Source organism: Solea senegalensis, linkage group LG20, assembly GCF_019176455.1.
Source record: "Solea senegalensis isolate Sse05_10M linkage group LG20, IFAPA_SoseM_1, whole genome shotgun sequence".
NCBI classification, from domain to species: Eukaryota; Metazoa; Chordata; class Actinopteri; order Pleuronectiformes; family Soleidae; genus Solea; species Solea senegalensis.
Window position 1 is genome coordinate 9,829,270 of NC_058039.1, and position 20,151 is coordinate 9,849,420.

Sequence of the window (20,151 nt, forward strand, 5' to 3'; positions counted from 1 at the left end):
AACGAGTGCTCCAAAAAGACTGCATTTTTCATCTCAAGATCTCAAGTGTGTGAAGCTAATTTAGTTTCTTTTGTGGCTTGATGCAACAAGGTTTTTTAGTATAATTGGTTTACTGTTGGATATAGTGAGTAGAGCTGCGCAAGAACCCAAAAACAATACGTATTGTAATGTGATTTTCTTGAAAAGTAATATATATACAGTATATATGTATATATATATATATATATATATACATATATATATTTACTTAACCAACACATTTAGAGATGCAACACATCTTTTTTTTTTTAACGCTTTACCTCAGATCAATGAAATGTTTCACTGTTTGCAAATGTATTTTTAATCATACGATCTTTATCCTAACTTCATAAAAAATCATAAACAGAGGGATGCAAACAGTCGGGCGGATGCTCTAACGGCTGTATTTTTTTCTTTCTTCAATTGCTTTCATAAAATGTGTGTTTGGAGTTAAACGCTTCAATTAGCATTCATCAGGCGTCTTTGTGAAACAATCTACGGCATGACAAGACCCATTAATATTGTTCAAGGAAAACCCATTGGTCCAGTCTACTGCAACTTGACATCAATTCCTTTTGAGGATTGTTCTCTCCTTTGGTGTATTGGGCCTTTTGTAAGAATCTATAGTAAGGCTGAGTAGATCCTTTGTGCAGTTAATTGTATGCTTCAACAAATGTCCAGTGGGTAAAGTGCTAGTATGCTTGTAGACTGATAAAAAGGGGTAATGGAGTAGGTAAGCCTTGCAAGGTTTACACAGGGCTATTCCGTCCTGTGTAAACCTTGCAAGACCTTTTCCTATTTTTTCCTTTTAGAGGTAATCCCTTACCGAGATGTTGATGATTAGTTGCTGAGGGATGAAAATAGTATGCCACTAGTTTAGAATTGGACTTCAACCGTTAATGGAAATGATCTGTTTAATTCTACGCCTCACCTTGATCCCCACAGTACCCACATATAACCAGGAGGTAGACAGTTTGGTTCAGATTTGGATGTTGTTGTGCTTGTAGCAGCTAATTTAGCCGCAGCCTGCTAGTGTCAAACAGCACAGACTGGGATACAGAGGTCTGTAAGGCTGACTCCTTTATTACTTCACACCAGGATCTTAAATGTTTAAACAGATAGTCTTCAAACCCACTTCTGCCTCGGGTGACATTGCTCTGCACAGCGCCCTCTAGAGCCATGAATGGTTTTATATCACACTTCCTGTAGTACTCCCCAAGACCCACGGACAGACTTAAAGTCGGATGTTTAAAATGTTCTCAGTATTTCTTGTAACTTTAGTTGTATCTTCCTGTGGTGCTTGTTTTGATGGTGTTTTTCTTTTTTTTTTGTTCCCGTGTTTAACACTCTGCCCTCACAACATCTAACATTTGAAGCCTCTCCTTAGCAGTTTCTGCTCTGCTTTTCTTGCTGACATCCTGTGATCATATTGATATGATTAGAGAGACACTGTGTGGGTGTAATATTCATGTGTGTACTTTTTTTTTTAATGATATACTTTTTGTCCCAGTGTGTCATTATGAAAACTCCCCCACTGCCACAGAATGGCACGACATATTTATCCCGCGCTGACAAATGCCTCTCGCAGCAGGTCGGGGGGTGTGCAGCGGGTCTGTTTTGAAGAAAGCCTGGAAACGTTTTAAAGTCCAGCAGAGTTACTAATAATATGTTTGCATTGTGACAGCTTTAGGTTGAATGGCCATTTCACAGCTACAGAAGTATATAGTTAGTGTATAGTTAACAAAGGGCAGGGTAATCTTGAACACACATACACGTCTTCTGTTGGTTTTCCCTCTTACACTGATGATTTACATCTGAAGTCTTGGAAGTCCCTGTATCTTGAATGTCTTTCTCATCAATACTCTGTAGCCCCTCCAGCAACTGCAGTTTATGGAGATGGATTTAACATGTCATTTGGTTTTCCTGTAAAGACGTGGCCTTATTAAAATCTTCCTTAGAGACATCTACTGATTATTTATTTGTGGCTTGTTTGCCATTAGAGTGTCCTTAGTGTTATCCATTAACCACCGAGTTGGTTATCAGGAAGCTGCAGTTTTGTGCGCAAGGAACCCATGATTGAGGTCCGAATGTCTGGAAGCAGGTTTTCAATAAATCATGTCTGAGACAGGAGAGTGGCCATTTTGTGAAACAAACATACCTATAATTTTTTTAAAAGGACACAAAATTGAATGGGCAGACCTTATTTTGCTGCACCTGTTTTTTTTCCCCCTGACATTTTCAGTCCAGTAAATTTCAACAGGATCTTGAACACAAACAAACAAAAACATTTTGGCATTGTCTGTGACTATATGTAAAGAGTAGTAAAGAAGACACACAAACCATACAAACTTGAATTTATTTGTATTCCCAGCACATTAAACACATTAAATGTGGGGTTGACAATCACCTGTTTGTTGACTTGCAGGCTTTGACGTTTCTGGCTTTCCTAGAAATCCATTTTAAGCCGGGCTAGGTGTTTGAGATTGATTGAAGCAATTTTCAACTAAAGGAAAGTATTGCAGCTGCTATGACACTATAGCCTCTGCAATATGTGCACCTCATGCAACTCAATCAAAAAGGGGACACACACACACACACACACACAAATAAAAGGATTTTGAGCGGGTGATAGAGGAGGAACCGTGTTCACTAAAGATGTTGATTTCATTCTCTGTCAGGACCCCAAAACTGCTTTGAACAGCAATTTCTTGGTTCTTGGTCAGTCTTCCGATTGCAATCTGAACATTGATTTTGACTTATTTCCCTGTTTATATTACTCACTCTTATGTCAAGTGCTGACTTTTGTAGACTGTAGGTCCACTCTACATTTGCGTCCATTCTTTTGTCCACTAAAGTGCTACATAACGATGCATAAATGACAGTGTTAAGCAGTCGGTGTCCTCTAAATCTGTCTGTTGTGTGAATCTTTTTTAGATGATGCAGCAGCAGCAGCAGATTCTGATGAGTTGGTTGTGGACCGCAGTTATGTAAAGAAGAAATTGGAGCATGGACTGACGCGGATCTGGCAGGTGTGTATGGAAGAGTCAGCTCTCCGTCTGTCTCTCTTAACCGTTTTCATGATCTGAATGTATGTTTGCCGTCTTTATTTTCTTCCATAATTTACCCTGTTTACCTCATTTCTCTCTTCAGGATGTCCAGTTGAAAGTGAAGGCCTACATCTTGGGGACGGACATGTCCAACTTCAAATATGATGATTTTATAGTGGTGCTGGATGTCATCAGCAGGTATACACATGCCTTCTTTCTCTTTTGCTTTCTCTCTGCGTACAATACTAGTTTTTTCCTCAGCCACTTGCTCATGAACTGACTCATTTTATTCAAACAGTTGCACACAATCGCATGTATTCCCACTCTTTGCTTGCACTGCTGCTATATTAACTGGTCATAGCAATGTCCTACTCTAAACTCTTGTGTAGACTGGTGTTAAAGCTGTGCGTTACTCACCTCAGTGGTGCTCCATGTGGACATTCACTCTGGTTCAAACTATAACTCGGCAGTGACACATGTCAAGTGTGCGATATATTAAATATCTGAGTAAAATGTAGAACCCAAATAAAGTTGTTAAGGATTAAATTGTCACTGTTCGACGACTGCATCTAAGGGCTGAGTCATACCTACCTTGTTCTGCATCCGTGGAGAGCCACTTTGGTTCAGTTCCTCACGTAAACTCAGGCATGTTTCCATGGTTACCGTCTTCTTCAAGGCCCCGTTGTCTCTTTTGACCAAAAGCACGCCATCATGTACAGTAGCACTGGAGGTGGTGCATGGATTCGTCTGAAGGGTCCGTGTGGACCAACACTGAAATGGCTAAATGACTTAATTTACATCACACGGACCTCTGCGGGCACACAGATGCGGAAAGTATGACCCGGCCTCAAGTACTTTGAAAACAGACGGAATTAATTAGATGCTCCCACAGCTACAGGACTCAAAGCAACAAACAAAAAGATCTTGCAGAATTTTTTATTTGTTTTGTTATTATTATTTAAAGATTTCCCTAATGAAGGTCTAGCCACCAGACTGTTGCAGCAATAATTTGTCTGATGTAAGTTGGACAGTGGACAAACCTACCAGTAGGGGGTGTAAGAAAATGTATTGTATTGTATTTAAGACTCTTAGTTTCAAGGCTGCTCATGTTACAAATAAGAAATGTCTCGCATATAAAAAATAAAAATAGCTGTGGAAAAAAACCCCAATACATGACAGCTGAATCTTACACCTGGGTGTTTGTTTTTATAGTGTATTAGTTGTTTATATATACCTTTGTATCTTCTTTTTGTTAGCATTGTCGCTGTCAACCTTTTTTCCCTCGCACCTTCTCTTTCAGGTTGATGCAGGTGGGCGAGGAGTTCTGTGGCAGCAAGTCTGAGGTCCTGCAGGAGTCGATCAAACGCCAGAGTGTCAACTACTTTAAAAACTATCACAGGTGAGACGTTTCCGCTGCGTCTCGTCGTTCGCGTGACAACAGAAAGGCATTTCTTTGTGTTCACTGAGCTGATCGTATAAATTATGTGTGGGAAAATTAGACACACATAGGGCATTGATCTGACATGTGCAGCCTCCCTGACAGAAAGTTGCTAGGTGATTGAGAGTGGAACAGATTTTTGAACAGCAGGCTGTCATTGCCTGACAGAAACTTTTACACATAATCACGACCACTGCCTGTCTCCAATGTGTGCTATTCTGAGCGTAGCCCTCTTTGGAAAAGATGTGTAATTACATGATAACACTTACTGGGCTGGAATCACATTTACATCTTGATTACTTACCCCCTACCTGCCAACCGCATGAATATGTATGCTTTCACACAAGACAGAGCCGCATCATCAGAGGTGATTTGCATTGATCATTGATTGTGAATACCTGTCCGGAATCATTGATTAGGTGCTTGAATATCCGGAAGCTAATATGCGTCATTAATATGATACAAAAATGGCAAAAGGAGCAAGACACGAGAGGCATGAGATGGAGGTGATGTCACTGTGACATTGTAAACAGAGCTCGGGGAAAAAAGGGCAAGGAGTGAAGGTGGCACACCCTCCACTCACACTCACACGCATCTGCAATGCTGGCCAGGAGGCTCCCTGTGTGCATCATTTTCACATTAGGTTTGATTCATTTTCCAGCAGGGTGTCATTTTCAGAGAGATTACCCATCAGTGAACTTTGACTCGCTGATGCCTGCGTTTGTCTGTCAGCTGCTGGCAGAAGCACTCTCAGTCATCAGGCCAGTTGTGTTGTTTGTCTGCGGGTGCAAAGTACAGAATGACAGGGCTTGTCGGGGCTGAGACATGATAAACAGCTTTGCCCACTGGTAATTTCTTGTGTTTGCCTAACTCATTTTCTCTGAGTGATGTTTTGTTTTGATGTCCTTTAATTATCAATACGGTACTATTGGAGGAACATAGCTGTAGGGAAGTACGGCCGCTGAGTAAAGAATGAGCTTGCTTGAATAAAGTTCGTTTAATATTGCGCAGTATGTTTTTGCAATCTCCTTGTCCTGCTCCACATTCTTTTACGGGGGCACACTTCACACAAGTTGAGGAAAGGTGACAAGTGGCGCTGCGGTGTTTGAAGTCAACACAGCTCTGACATTTCACTCAGAAATACCCGAGAGTGACCTACCACACAAACACAACCGCACATGCAGTGTATCGGCCTTTTTACTGGGCATCAGTGACCTTTGCTGGCTGTGTTTATGTCTGAAAGCTTGGTCTGAATGGGAGGTTTGCAAGCGTTTATGAAATGGCACAAGGTGAATACTTTTTGTTGAATATTTGTGTTTTTCCCTGTGAATTTCCTCCACTCCTCAGGGCACGTCTGGAAGAACTGAGGATGTTTCTGGAAAATGAGACGTGGGAACTTTGTCCTGTCAAGTCTAATTTTAACATCGCCCAGCTCCATGTGAGTAAGAATCATATCACTGAAGCGGCAAAGTGAAGCATGCTTGTACTCATTTATTCCACATTGTCTGCCACCTCACACCCACACCACAGGGTTCTGCTTAATCTGTGTGTGTGTGAGTGTGTGTGTGTGTGTGTGTGTGAACCTTGACCTCATCCGGACCAGTAATCCTTATGGGGAGCAAAACCCGGTCCTAATGAGGCAGAACCTCATTTCTGAGGCTCTGTTTAAGTTTAAGGCTCAGCTGTGAATTGTGGTTAGGTTAAGGTGTTAGGGTTCGGCATCAGCTGGTTGTGGTTAATATTAGCGATAAGTGATTGTTTAAGCTGTCCAAATGAGAGCAATGCATTATATAACAAGCTATAAAGATAAAACATATAATGTGTGTTGCACAACATTAAAAAACAAAAAAAAAATCACACACCTCGAAGTCCAAAGAGGAATTATGTAGAACTATGACCAAAGATGACATAGGTGTGTGACATATTTGTAACACAACCAACATTTTCAGCTGCTTTTATATACAGAAGTGTCAGGAAGATGAATAGAGTTTCTTCAAACAATTTCCTCATTTTCCAACCCCTTGTTTTCCCCCCTTCATATCTGCCTTGCATGGTTACACTGCAACAAATACACATGCAAATGAATATTAGAATAAATGGAATGGAAATGTTGCTTGTCTGCATTATATTATGGGAACCGGTGTACTGCATACTGTATACCATGTGCATTTTTGGCTATTTTGGTCTTGTGAACACAACATCTGAGGGACAGAACATTTTGTTTTAAATTTGACATATACCATACATTTCATTACATGTCATTTAGCAGACGCTTTTATCCAAAGCGACTTGCAAGGGAATTGAGTACAACCTGCCATACAAAAGTTATGGTTGAGTCTCAAACTGATTACATTTTTGTTAATAATTTACTTTTAAACAATTAAATGCAAATCCTTTCTCTGTCTCCTGTCTTGTCTATCTCATCGTCACCAAACACAAACCTACATCTCTTGTCCTTCAAAGTGTCTCTCTGTCCCATCTTCTCCAATCCAGGAGTTCAAGTTCATGGGCCAGTGTCGCTCTCCGTCCGTGTCCCCGAACAGACAGGCCATGTCGTCGAACTCCCCGGCCCAGGAGGAGCTGTGTCTGTTCCATCAGTTCCTTCAGGAGGGAAACCCGTTTGAGATGCACATTGAGCAGAAAGAGGAGGAGACAGAGGACGTGCTGGCGTCTAATGGAGTATGTGGCGAAGAAAAGACAGTGGCTTCTAGTTGGCGCTTGTGTAATCGGTTAGAAATCAACAGTTTGCGTGTAGTTTTACAGGAACGTGTAATCACATTTGGTCGTGAAGCAGTTAACAGTAAAGCATCTCAAGGCCAATGCAATGCAGCAAACCAATACTCTCTGGATTGGTATTTCAGTGCGTAACAGGCAGTTTATTAGCATTGAGCACTCCGCTACTGGAAATCTTTTTAATGTTTTTAGTAGCACATTTGACAGTCTGCGCATTGTGTTAAATTTAAGATAGGCAGCACTTTGCATTGAGAGAAAAAAAAAGAAAGGTTTCAAACATTCCCCTTTGGCACGAGACCTAAATGACAGAGAAGAGTGGTTTGCTCTGCGTAGCTGCATCATCGAAGTCCAGCTCTGCTTGACGTTGGCTTCAGTGCGCAGGACTGGAACGTTGCATAGTGTCGGGATTACAGTTGTAAGTCAGTCATCCTCGAGGAAAGTCTGCACCCAGAATGATGCACCAACACCTTTAGACTTGCACCCTTTTTTTCTTTATGTACTTATTTCCTCTCACTCTCAACATCAAAACCAATATTGCACCGGCCAACTTATGAGGCTTTCTAAGGCCTCATCTTGGCTTAATCTTAAGCTTTTAATCCTTTCTATATGACTGTTGTGTTGGCTGAGCTCGCCTTTAAGGACAAGGAAAACATTTTCTTATTTGAGAGCTTTACCTTAACTCTTTTTTTTTTTTTCTTGAAGAGGTAAATTAATTTTCTGCAATTCGGTGTTTCATAGTCAGCAAACTATCTGGGCTATTTTGCGTTGTTTCTAAATTCTTTGTGGGTCTTCAGTTAGCTGAAAAATAGTGTGACAGTTTTATCTGACCCGCCTCTCCGCTTTTCACTGGCACTTGTGACATTTTTTTCAGAACCTCAAGTCTGATCTTTTCCTCTATTTCTCCAGTATGAGTCAGACGAGCTGGAGAAGAGCGTGTATCAGGAATACGACAGCGACAGTGATGTCCCCGAGGAGCTCAAGCAGGACTACGTGGATGAGCAGACGGGCGACGCCCCTCTCAAGAGGTCAGGTTCCAATTTTACACCGCACTGAAAAGACTCAGCTCCCAGGAAGACAACTGAAGTTACATATTGCAGTCGGGTGTCCATCACTTCCACTCCCTCTCAAATGGATAAAAGAGAGTGAAAATAACACATTATTCACGCACTCAAACTAAAAAGATGTTTCCTTGGATCTTTATAAGAAGGTTCTAAAAGCATCGTGAGTCATGCGTCACCCTGCTTTATAATAAATTTGGCTCACTCCTGCTTAACCCTCCTAAATAAGCAGAAAGCTTGTGAAAAGCTTTTTGTCTACCCATAAAAAAGTGCACCCTTTTCCCCACCTCTTCTCATGTGTGATTGGTGGCTATTGAATGATTAGTAGCTGTTTAATAACAGTGGAGGACAATTATGTGCTCCTCTGCTCTACTTGTAAAAGGACTCATTTTCATTTGAATGAGATATTGGATGTAATAAAACTTAAGTAATTGGTCTGTTTTAATTCCAGTGTTTAATTTTTATGGACCTGTATTTTCGACATTAACAACCGCACACGTTTGAATGCTTTTGATGACGCATGAGGAGTTGTGGCATTTTATTTATAATAGTAATAATACACTTCACAGCAACTCTAGGTTTAATAAATCTACTGTGCTTTATGTTGCGTTGTGGACAGACTAAGGAAGAATAGATTTTTGTCACTGTTTTAGTAACACAATGCCATGACTTGCATTCCACAGCTCCTTTTTTTTCTTTTTTTTACCGATGCAATGTAATAATGACAATCCTATGTTATTTCATTTACTCTGACACTTAGATGTTATTGCTGGAGACATTTGTCAGTGCCTTTATTCTTTCGCATGTCTGAACTGCTTAAACTGCTCACCTTTCCCAGGCACATTGACCTGTCGTTAGCCTAAAACCACTGAAATGCTAATTTCCTATATTTATCAGCAGACATCGCTTCTTGTTAATTATTGCACGGGTCGCGCGATCACATCCAGAAATGACACAGCCCATGTAATTATCGCTGGCTAATATGACTCCATGACGAGTGTCACAGGTCTGCTACTCCAGGATCAGCAGTTCAAAGACTTTACTACCCAGGGTCCTTCAGTGTCTTCTGCATTGTGTAATGGGTTCTGATTGATCAATTATAGGAGTTTGACCTACACTAATGTTTTGAACCTTTCTAATCATTTCAGCAGATTAATGACTTTAACGTGTATTTACGTCTTTTTCTATTCTCATGGCTTCGCTCTACTCTCTGTCTCATCAGCGTTTCCCGAGAGACCATAAGAAGCAAGAAAAAGTCTGACTACAACCTAAATAAAATCAACGCACCGATCCTCACCAACACCACTCTCAACGTCATCCGGCTTGTTGGTGAGTCTTACACTTATACACACATGCACGTTTGCACTGCTGTCCTTCTTAGGACACTGCACTCACTTCCATTCATGTGGATAGCCTTAGAAGCCTTGTCCCTTAACCCTCCTGTTACCGTCCTGTCGTCACTGACAGGATTTGGCACGCCTACTTCTCATTACCGTAACTCCTACATCATTTGTGATATCTAGAAAATTCCAAAACTATGGACTGGCGATGTGTCCAGGGTGTGACCCTGCTTTTCGCCCTATGTCAGCTGAGATTGGCTCAGCACCCCCCGTGCGACCCTCATGTGGAGGATAAAGCAGTAGAAGATGGATGGATGGATGGATACCAAAAAGCAGAGAAATAGATTTATGTGCCCATGTACTTGTCATTACGGTAGCCCTCAGAACGTCCGGGTAACGACCGTCCAATTGCAGACAAGATTCACCAGCGCGCCACACGTTTGTGACGTCAGCTTCTCGCTGCTATCGGAAGTGAAAGTTATCTTGGACAAAAGGGGCAGAACCACTCACTCATTGAAGGTTTTTTTGGACAATTCTACAGCCATAAAATCTAAATAAATAAGGGGTTAACCAGAACCAGTTAATGCCTAACCTTAACCTAACCACAATTCAAAATGTCCAATTCAAACTTCCTCAGAAGTGAGTTTCTTCCTCATTAGGACCAGGTTATGGTCTGAGGGACTACTGGTCTTGAAAAGGCTAGTGTTAGTGCCAGAAAAGTTCCTTAAGAGGTAACATACATGTACACACACACACACACACACACACACACAGAAACTCACACTACCACTTACTTCTCCTCGAGAGCAGCCCAGACTCGGTTGCAGTGAGTGTCCTCACCAGGCTGCTAAGATGTCCATTTATTTGCCAATTAAGCCATGAGCTCACCGCTGCCCACTTGCTTAGGTGTGACTGAGCTGCACTAATAATGATTAGCCTTCGCCCTGAGTTCTGACATTTGAGGCGCTTTCACGGCTTTGTGATGTGGCTGTGGAGACAGCAGTTCTCATCCTTGGGAAAGTGTGCTCTTTTGTGAGGTGACCCTGTCATTTCCATGTGTGAAAATGAATAAGAGTTGGCACTTATCTTACCTGTGTGCTCCTACGGCTGACTAAAACTGCATTAAATGATTAGAATGGGCGATGCCAGCTTACAAATCACACGATTCCCAATTACGAAGAGGTTTTCAGTAAAAAATGTTTCCTTCTTTTTTTATTCCCACTTTGAAAAGAGGAGAAAGAAAAATATATATTTTTTTTCACTCAACTGGAGTCGTGTGGAAAACTTAAAATAAGAAACAGCCAAAGTTTGATTTCAGGCAATCATTTCTAATTCAGTCTGTGCAGCTCTGTGATGGAAATTTGTTAGATTGCTGTCTGAGTTCTCTGTGCAAAATATAAGAGTGTGAAAAATGAGACTGTTAAAGAAATAGTGCTGCCTCAGTGGCAGTGCCAACAAGATTGAGTTTATTTCTTCTTTTTCCCCTCCATTCATCAGTTCACAGTCAATGGTAACCTTGTTACACCCCTGTTTCTCTACACTTATTGCTTTTATTACCCTCCTGTTAAATTTAAATCCTTGCCCTCAAGTGTATGCAAATGCAGTCATTCTCCTACTGAAGAATGTGGTTCCACTGTGATTAATTTACAGTAGTTTTACTTACACTTTTAATCTCCTACCATATTTACTTAAGGACATTACTTTCGATGTAAAGTGAGTGGAGTGTGAGAAGTAAAAAAAGCCCCACTCTATGTGTCACGTTGTGGTTCACAATCTGGAACACCCCGTTATGTCTTGTGACGATGTGTGTGTGTGTGTGTGTTTTCTCTCTGTGTGCAGGAAAGTACATGCAGATGATGAGCATTCTGAAGCCGATCGCCTTCGATGTCATCCACTGTGTGTCTCAGCTCTTTGACTACTACCTATACGCTGTATACACCTTCTTTGGACGCAATGACATGGTATAGAATCTCTGAACTAATACAATTGTTTGATCGCACCCACTTTATTGATTATGTATGCCCAATATTAGATTGGATATCCACATTCTCCTATTTTTTAAATTTCTATTGTGACATATCTATCAGCTGTGTCACAGTGTGAGTGAGTTTTTTTTGATGAGACTATTGCAGAAGCTGCTTACAAGACTTCTGCTGCTTCTTTTTTTTTTTTTCTTTTGAACATTTGGTGATATTTGGTGTGATGGGGGATAACCACATCTTCCATCCTCTCCTATCACTGTCTGCCTCACAGTGTAATACCCAGTTGAAACAATAGGTTACACTTGGGGAGCCCAGTTTCCTCTACTCCGTCTGAAGACTCTCATGTACTGTAATTTACACTGTGCCTCACAAAGAAAGAAAACAGCGCCTTTGTCACTTGTCGCCCTTGGGGAAGTGGTAATGATAGCAACAAAATGACTTCCGTCCCATCGAGGTGGAAGAGATAAAGAGGATGAATGCTCTGCAGGGGCTGCTCCAATACAGATTATTGGTGAAGTGTGTGTGGGTTTGTATGTGTCTCATGTAGAAATGCAGGACAGGGAACACAGTAGCTGTGTGAGCTGATATCTTGTCAGGATGTTTCTTTTCCCATTGAGCCTCACTCTGACCACTGGCACTCTCTTAAAAGTATGTGAACTGATGCGGTTCAGAGATTTACTTTTCCATTCCAATTTTGCTTGGTTACGAAAGAGATTTTCACAGAACTAATGCTGCAAATTGCACCTTATTTTCCTCTTACCTGGTGTGTCATTAATAGCGTTGTTAAGGACCTGAACAAATAGTCTTATTTTGTCGTGTTTTTGGGGGCTCCACACCATATACCTGCTCCTTCACTTCTTTTTCATTTTGTGCCATGGTCTGTTCCACTCTCTCTGTCTCTCTTCCGCTCGAGCTCTGTCTTTCTCACGCACTCTCTCGCTCAATCTCTCTTGCTCTTTCTCGTTCCGTCTACATTTCTCATTTTCTCGTTTTTCCCTCTGTACCTCTGGCCCTCATTAAGTGTCATTTCATGAACCCACCCATTTCATTAATGGTCTCACTCAAAGAGGCACCTACAGTAAAATGCTAATGTCCCCATGAATCTTTAAACCACACGTACACTGGTATTCTGACCTAGGCTTCACTGTCTATACACCACTGGAATCAAGATAGACTGTTTGACCTCTTCATTTGCAGAGTAATGGCCGTCATTAATATTCAAGAGGGTAAATATGCCCATTATCTGTGTATATTAGCCCTGTTAAGTCAAGCTGCACTATTGACTCTGTCAAACATATGCTAAAGATGCATTATGTACTCACAGATTTTCCATCACCACTGGTAATCAGGCTTTGAAGTGCTGGGACTGGGAGAAAACACACTCTGATTAATGTTTTAAAGTGATGGAAAGCTCCTCGCTGTGGAAAAACTGTGAATATATCACTCGGGCGTCTGTTTAAGGAATTGACAGATAAAGGGTATAGTTGAGAGAAAAGAGGGCAAGACATGATAGAGATAGAGATATGAATGAAAGGATACTGACAAGATAAAGATGGAGGAGCATGTGAGTCTGTTTGAAAATACAATGCCAGGAAGAGGGGAGGAAAGAGGCTGGCTATAAAAACAATGAAAAAGCAAAACAGGTGCTGAGACAGAGAGGGAAGAAACAGAACAGATCGGGAGAGGATCTGGCACTTGACTTGATGGCTTCTCTGAAAAATGAAAAATAATGCAATAAATTCTCGACTCCAGACTTACCACAGACAGGTCCTCGTACTGGATTGCAGAGTTGAAGAATCAGATGTATAGAAACCAAACCAAACAAAAATAAATCAAATGAAGTCGCAAAATGCATGTATTTTAGCAGGTTAGATGTTAATTTTCCCTAGTTTGATCTACACATGTTCAGTATAGTAAAACAAAGGCATTTCCAGACATGACCCCCAGAATATGTTGATTCGATTGGGGTATTATCCAGAGTTTTCCTGTTTACATATGATGATCACAGTGAGCGATTATCCAGATGGGGGATCTGCCCGGCTTGAACGTGCAGGATTCAAAACACTAGTCGCTTGCTGTAGAATATCTGGCGTTTCTCCTGCTGTTTTCCTTCTGTGAGATCTCTTCCATGATATACAGAGATTTGATAAGGGAGCTGGTGAGTTACCACACCTGGCTGATCAACACAACAGAGCATTACTGCTGTGACTATATATATGTTTTTTTGTTCTCACAGGGACATTTCTCTTGGGCAAAAAGTGCTGCAACAGCTGCAGAATACAATACGCAGGAAGGGCATAAATTCATAGGTTTTATATAACAGGATACAAAAATGAGTATTGCATATACCCTAAAAACACAAAGGACATCAAAATGTAAAACCTAAAACACTGTAAAAATGGACCGTTACCACAGTGCAACGTACAAAAATAAAGTTCTCTTTGCTTCTTGAGTTGTGTGATAATCGTTGGAATAAACCGTTGGTTTGACGTTCTGCTTGCTCTATGATGTCTCCCTGAAGGTTACGGATCACATTTAGAAAGCAGAATGTGTGACAGGTCATTTCGAATAGAAATGTGAGGGAAGAAGAATGCAAATGTCTACTGGAGGAATCCCACCCATTACTTTCTGTAATGCAATTCTTTCTTCCTGCTTTCTCGTTTTGCCTGGCTGCTGCCCGTTCATCATCCATAGCCTGTCCCAAGCCCTTCTTTGCCAACTCACGGTGGCAGAGAGGCGGGCACTGCCAGGGTGGTGGGCCCTGCTTGCTTGGTAAGAGCTGACTCCCCTCCCCTCCTCGAATGTGACTAGTACACAGGGTCGTAACTGCCTTGAGAGTTTGAACTACTAATCACCACTGGTTGATTTGAAGTTCTTTAACTGTGTGTGCTTTCCTTCCTTGAGTGACACCAGATAGATGAGTGTATCAGAGGCATTTAGATGTTAGCTTGCTGTGCTGTTACCCTCTCCCACTCCCTTAATGCTCATCTGTCATCTATTGTAGCCAGTGTGACTGTCTGATACTGATGTCTCTTCCTCCCTGTCTCTTCCTCCCTCTCCTTGATAGAGTCAGCCAGAAGCAGAAACTAAAAACATTCTCTTATGACCCACTGAGGGAGAGGAAAGCAGATGTTGCTGTGTGTACAGTATGTGTGTGTATGAACACAGTGTGTGTTCTCGCTGCGGTGTTTCTTCAATGTGCAGATAGTAAATAATGTGTGTGTTGTTTGTGTGTATTCTACAGTACGAGTCATCGGGTCTAGGCCTTATCAGCAGCCGATTAAGAACCACACTGAACCGGATCCAGGAGAGCCTCATAGACGTGGTAAGACTGAAACGCTATCTTCCTGTCTCACTCACTTCTCTGTCTTTCTTTTTCACCACTCGTTATCTCGTTGGCCTTCTCATTTTTCGGGCATAAACCTGCTCTCTGCGGTCTGCCTCCCACCCCACCTCACCTCACCTCACCTCACCTCACCTCACCGCCTTCCATCCCTCCATCCCTCCATACCACCATTACGCTCACCCCCGTCCTTATGTACCTTTCTCCTCTTTATGCCACTCCTCTTATTTTTCCTGTCCGTCCGCTCCATCCATCCCGACCTCATGTGTGGTCTTAGTGTTGAGAGAGCTCACAGCACATGTCACCGCAAAATGCATTATGGGTCGTCATTATCTGGCCTGTGGTCACTGACACATTCTCACACACCCGTCCCCGCCAGATGTAAGTGTTATTCCATTAGGGCTTTCAATCACCACTCTGCACTGCAGTACAGCATTGTGACAATTAGTCTGGTGCAGTCCACGCTCTCTGCACATTTTTTAGTCTGATAATGTATCTTCTTTTTTTTTTTTACCTGTCACCTCTTTGTGATACGATGGTTGCCAGTGCCATCGCTCATTCATCACCATATCCCGCAGCCATCTTTGGCGGTGTTCAGATAAGCCACAGAACCAAACTGTAATCTGATATTCATCTGCAATGTCACTGAAGTTTTACGCCTCTGGTTGTGGATATAAAAGAGTTTTTCTTTTTCTTTTTTTTTTTAAGTATTGTTTTAAGTGAGGAATTAAGGCAGAAGTGTGACTGGCTCACTGCTCTCATGTCGCTGTTTTAGTCATTGTGCCTTGAATTCTAATGAAAATGATAATCATCCAATTCTTGCATTGATTGAAATTGTAATCAGTTATTTACACGTGTCTGTTCTATCACTTTTAGAAGTGTCCAGCTCTGAAGTTGTAAGATCAGATGACTTATTTCATACCAATAGAAAGGCCAGAACAGTCGCATTGGAAAAATAAAGAGAACAGTATTGCTTTTGCATTATTAAATTAGATTTGTATCACGCGTCTGTGACTTGCAATACTCCACCTGCTCTGAAAAATGAAAAAGCAATTGTATTTTTTTTTTTTTATATTGTTAGATCTTGAAGGTTATTTCATTTTTTTATCTACTCTCCCCACTGTTTAATTTAAGATGTACATTCACATCACACCAGGAACACCTTGTTGAAACCTCTAATTTTGTTGTCTCTTCTTTGGCTTTTGATTCAATTTTGCAACTTTAATAACTCGATCACCGGGCAGTGCTGAGGTCTAAGTTTTTGGTATGCATTCATTATGATGAGTTGTTTGCTGTTACTCCCAATGGCAACCTAATAACAAGCCGTCATAGCAACCGTCACTGACAATCTCATCCCTAATTTATTTCACATTTAAATATAAAACAAGGTAGTCCAGGATCCAAAGTACCCATTGAAAGTAAAGCGTTCATTTGACTTTGCAGTGTAATGGCTGTTATAGTTATCTCTTATCTGTTTTGATGAGTATGATGTGCAATTTTATATTCTGTGGAATTGCAGGACAGAGTCTTGAGCAGATTTCCCTATGGGGACATTAGTTGGTTTTCATCTTATCACATCAGTTCAGAGTTGGCCCGAGGACAAGATAAAGCAAGAGGCAAAATGGAGCAGGAATGCGGAGGGAAGACAATGGATCAGAGTCAGAACACCCATAAAACAATAATAAATTATCAGAAGTTACACTGCTGAATTGTGTTTAGCAGTGTAATGCAGCAACATACTCTTTCCCCTCTGGGTGCACTATAACAGCCATTTTCAAATATCAGAGAGACTGTGGGTGACAAGCTTGGTGATCAGCTGAGGAGAAAAGAGTATGAATTTTGTAGCGACATCAAGTCTCCGAACACCTTGGGGTCCTATTTACATCATTGGTAAAAAATTACAGAAATACCTCACTGTATAATTCAATACAGCTCAACCACGACATTGTTTGTAATCATCTCTAGTTTACCTGACTTAAGTTTGTTGAGTTAAGATTTGTGATGTTTTTACAACTTCACCATAGATGACTGTGACTTTTGACAATATCTGCTGCTTTTCCTCTGACACACACATCGCCTCATTGTTTCGTTTTCATCCGTGGCAGCAGCCTTTGTTGTTAACAGGTTATTACTGTTGGTGTGTAACCAGTGGGATTATGCTGGAGGAGAACATTGCTCAGATAAAACTCTGGTAATTGGACAGATGGCAAGTGAGCCAACTGGAATATGTTTATCAAGTGTTCAACTGATGAGACGGATAATGATGATGACAGGTGAATGGAAAGACTGTGGTACAGTAGGAGAGAAGTGTGTGATGCACTGTGCTGATGCTTCATTTCGACTTTGCTGTACTTAAACTGCATATAGGCACACACACACAGATGAGTATTATCATATCCCAGTGTGGCCACCGTAGGTTGGCTGATTAAAAGCTATTTAAAACCACCACAGAGATAAGCCACGGCGTTGGGTTTCTAAACTACACTCATCCTCTTTGTTCATTATTTGCAAATGCTTTTAGTCCGTCTGTCCCACCATATGCAAAACTATTTTGCCCATCTAAATGAATCATTCAGTTTCCCTTTTTATTTTCCAAACTAACATGGCACTCCTTATTTATTTATTTTTTTCTTACTCTCCTTCTGCTCTTCTGCATTTCACATCATGAACTACACACACACATCCATTAAAATAATGAATACACAGCAATTACATATATCTGCAAAGTTCACTCTTCTATCCAGAGCCAATATATTTATTATTGACTGAACCTTTTCAGTGTGGGCAGCCCTTTAAATGCAAATGTCTGTGACTGCATGTCTGGCCGATAACATAGCATTGGTCAACCAGCTGTTTGAGCCTCCTTCTGTTACAAAATCACTTGATTTCTGTTATGTGAACAGAGGCAGCATTAATTGGTTCCCTTTGGCAATAGAATCACTCGATTTGTTTACATGCACAGTTTAATCAAGCTAAGGCCATAGTCTGACTAAGATAGGCAATCGGGCAACTTGCTAAATAAGCTAGTGTCGTTTCCTGTTGACCTTTTACGTGACAGAAAAACAAACGGTGAGATTGACGGTGAGATGGATCGTGCTGTGGTTCTGCATGTTTCGTACCTGCTGTACATGTTAATCATGATACAATTAGATGGAGCATGGGACTGAACATTACTGCGGTTTTACTTCTCCTTCTCCTTCCGGGTCAGTCTGACTCCAGTCCAACATTACATTACATTACATTACATGTCATTTAGCAGACGCTTTTATCCAAAGCGACTTACAATGGAATCAAGTACAATTAGCCAGGGGTGGAATCGAACTTGCGACCATGATGTCTTTGGTACACAAGGTAGGGTCTTAACCACTGAGCCACCCCACCCCCAACGAAGCGTATACGTGCAGTAGTCTGACTATGAGTCGTGTTATCTAGGTATGTTAGACTAATCCAGCTCAACTTTAGTCGGACTAACGTGTTTACATGACATTAAGAAAACTATGAATTATTGCGTTAACATGTATGTAAACGCACTTTTCAGACCCATGCAGTGACTTTTTGCTTGTGGAGGAGATTCTCCACTCATCCAAGCACATGATTGTTGTGTATTTCTCAGCAGGCGCGTCTCTCGACACCCCAGTCAACTGACCCTACCAGCTGCCGATAAAGATGTTCTTGAGCTTTTAATTTTCTCTTTGAGGGATCATAGTAGCTGTAAACAGCCGTTGTCTTATGTGTATGGGCATCCTTTCAGATAACATCACGATAATAGAATCTGGATTTCAGCATAGCCACAGCTTGTAAATGGCTTCAAAGTCTCCGGTGATTAACATGTCTTCTTAATATGATTCACTATTTTTTACATGTTAAGTCTGATTACTGAAATAAAAAAAACAAACATGTAAATGAGAGTAGCTTTATTGGGAATTAAAATCTGTGTCTATGTGAGCACAGAGTGAAGGGGAGAAGCAAAAAGATAAAAGACTGAATGTTTACATAAATACATCATGCTTATGCTAATGTATTACATAAGCCATTAACTTTTCAACCAGGCATTATCATTTTGCCCATTTTGCACATTTACCATAAGTCATATATCAGTCCTTTCACTGTTTCCATGGTTTTTTTGGATGTGAGGCATGGATTATAATTTCCTCTCTCTGTTTTAATATGCGGCTTAGAAGTGGAAATTTGAATATATTCACATAGAATACACAAATGCACTCCTCCTGCATACAAATACAAACACCCACACGCTCCAGAGATTGCGGCAGGCTAGACCTCATTTGTAAACAGATTATAAAGTTAATTGCACACTGCATTTCAATTGAGCTGCCGAAACCCTTGCGGTTTTGTTCCCCTGATTTGCCGTCACAACTTCTTGATTCCAAAACCAGTGTGGTGGTAATGAGTCATACTCCCATATGAGCTGCAGCGAGATTCCACCGCATCTCAGATTCACAGTCCCTTCAGCGTATACTGGGAGCTCCACTGGGAAAAAGTAAAAGATTATCCCCCCACCCCCTTTTTTTGTTTCATTTCTCCACCTCCCATATCATTGATTACCGTTTGAAACCATATCACCTGCATGGGATTGAGTTCACTCACTTCTGATGTTGTTTTCATTTAGAGCGTTGGGAGTTTTGTTCAGATAAACTTGTTCAGATACTCAAGGTTGTACACTTTTCACTCAATGTTTGATCGCATGCCACTGCCACATACTCCATGTCCAAGTGAAGGTGTGTATTGTTTTACTGGCAAAGAATATGCTGTCATGTGAAAGGGTTTTCTGGTGATCTTTGCATGGAAAACAAAAACTTTAGGTGACCCAACTTTGGTGACAGTGCCATATCAGAACCATGCCATATCCCCCATCTGTGGCATTATTGTCCTTGCCAGAAAGTTCAGCTGTTGAGTCTTTGCTCCAGGCAATGCTGTGAAGGAAGCTGACAGACTAACGTTTCCAATAAAGGCCTACTTTTTCAATCAGTTTGTCCGTTTGTCTCACTTGTCATTAACACACTGTCATTCGTCTTTCCTCCCTCCATCTTTTCTGTTTATTCTGTTTCCTTGCTCTCTTTATGATGCCTCTCAACTTTCAGCACAAATAACTGCTACATTATTTATGATGGTGTGTTTGTATAAGTGTTAACGGACATGTGCTAGGAAATTGTTATTTTATTTTGTCTTAAAAG

The 20,151-nt window shown here is 41.1% G+C and overlaps 1 protein-coding gene across 3 annotated transcripts in view; it reads left to right on the top strand.

Moving 5' to 3' along the window:
* Positions 1 to 20,151, top strand: part of vps50 (VPS50 EARP/GARPII complex subunit) — a 95,650-nt gene that overhangs the window by 50,035 nt on the left and 25,464 nt on the right. For 2 of the 3 annotated variants that reach the window (XM_044052608.1, XM_044052606.1), the window contains exons 14-23: positions 2,953 to 3,047; positions 3,169 to 3,263; positions 4,366 to 4,464; positions 5,851 to 5,941; positions 6,997 to 7,182; positions 8,143 to 8,261; positions 9,517 to 9,623; positions 11,474 to 11,595; positions 14,311 to 14,388; positions 14,861 to 14,941. In XM_044052608.1, the coding sequence (XP_043908543.1) occupies positions 2,953 to 3,047; positions 3,169 to 3,263; positions 4,366 to 4,464; positions 5,851 to 5,941; positions 6,997 to 7,182; positions 8,143 to 8,261; positions 9,517 to 9,623; positions 11,474 to 11,595; positions 14,311 to 14,388; positions 14,861 to 14,941 (1,073 nt within the window). The remainder of the gene's footprint in view (positions 1 to 2,952; positions 3,048 to 3,168; positions 3,264 to 4,365; positions 4,465 to 5,850; positions 5,942 to 6,996; positions 7,183 to 8,142; positions 8,262 to 9,516; positions 9,624 to 11,473; positions 11,596 to 14,310; positions 14,389 to 14,860; positions 14,942 to 20,151) is intronic. The other variant, XM_044052607.1, reaches the window with a different exon arrangement.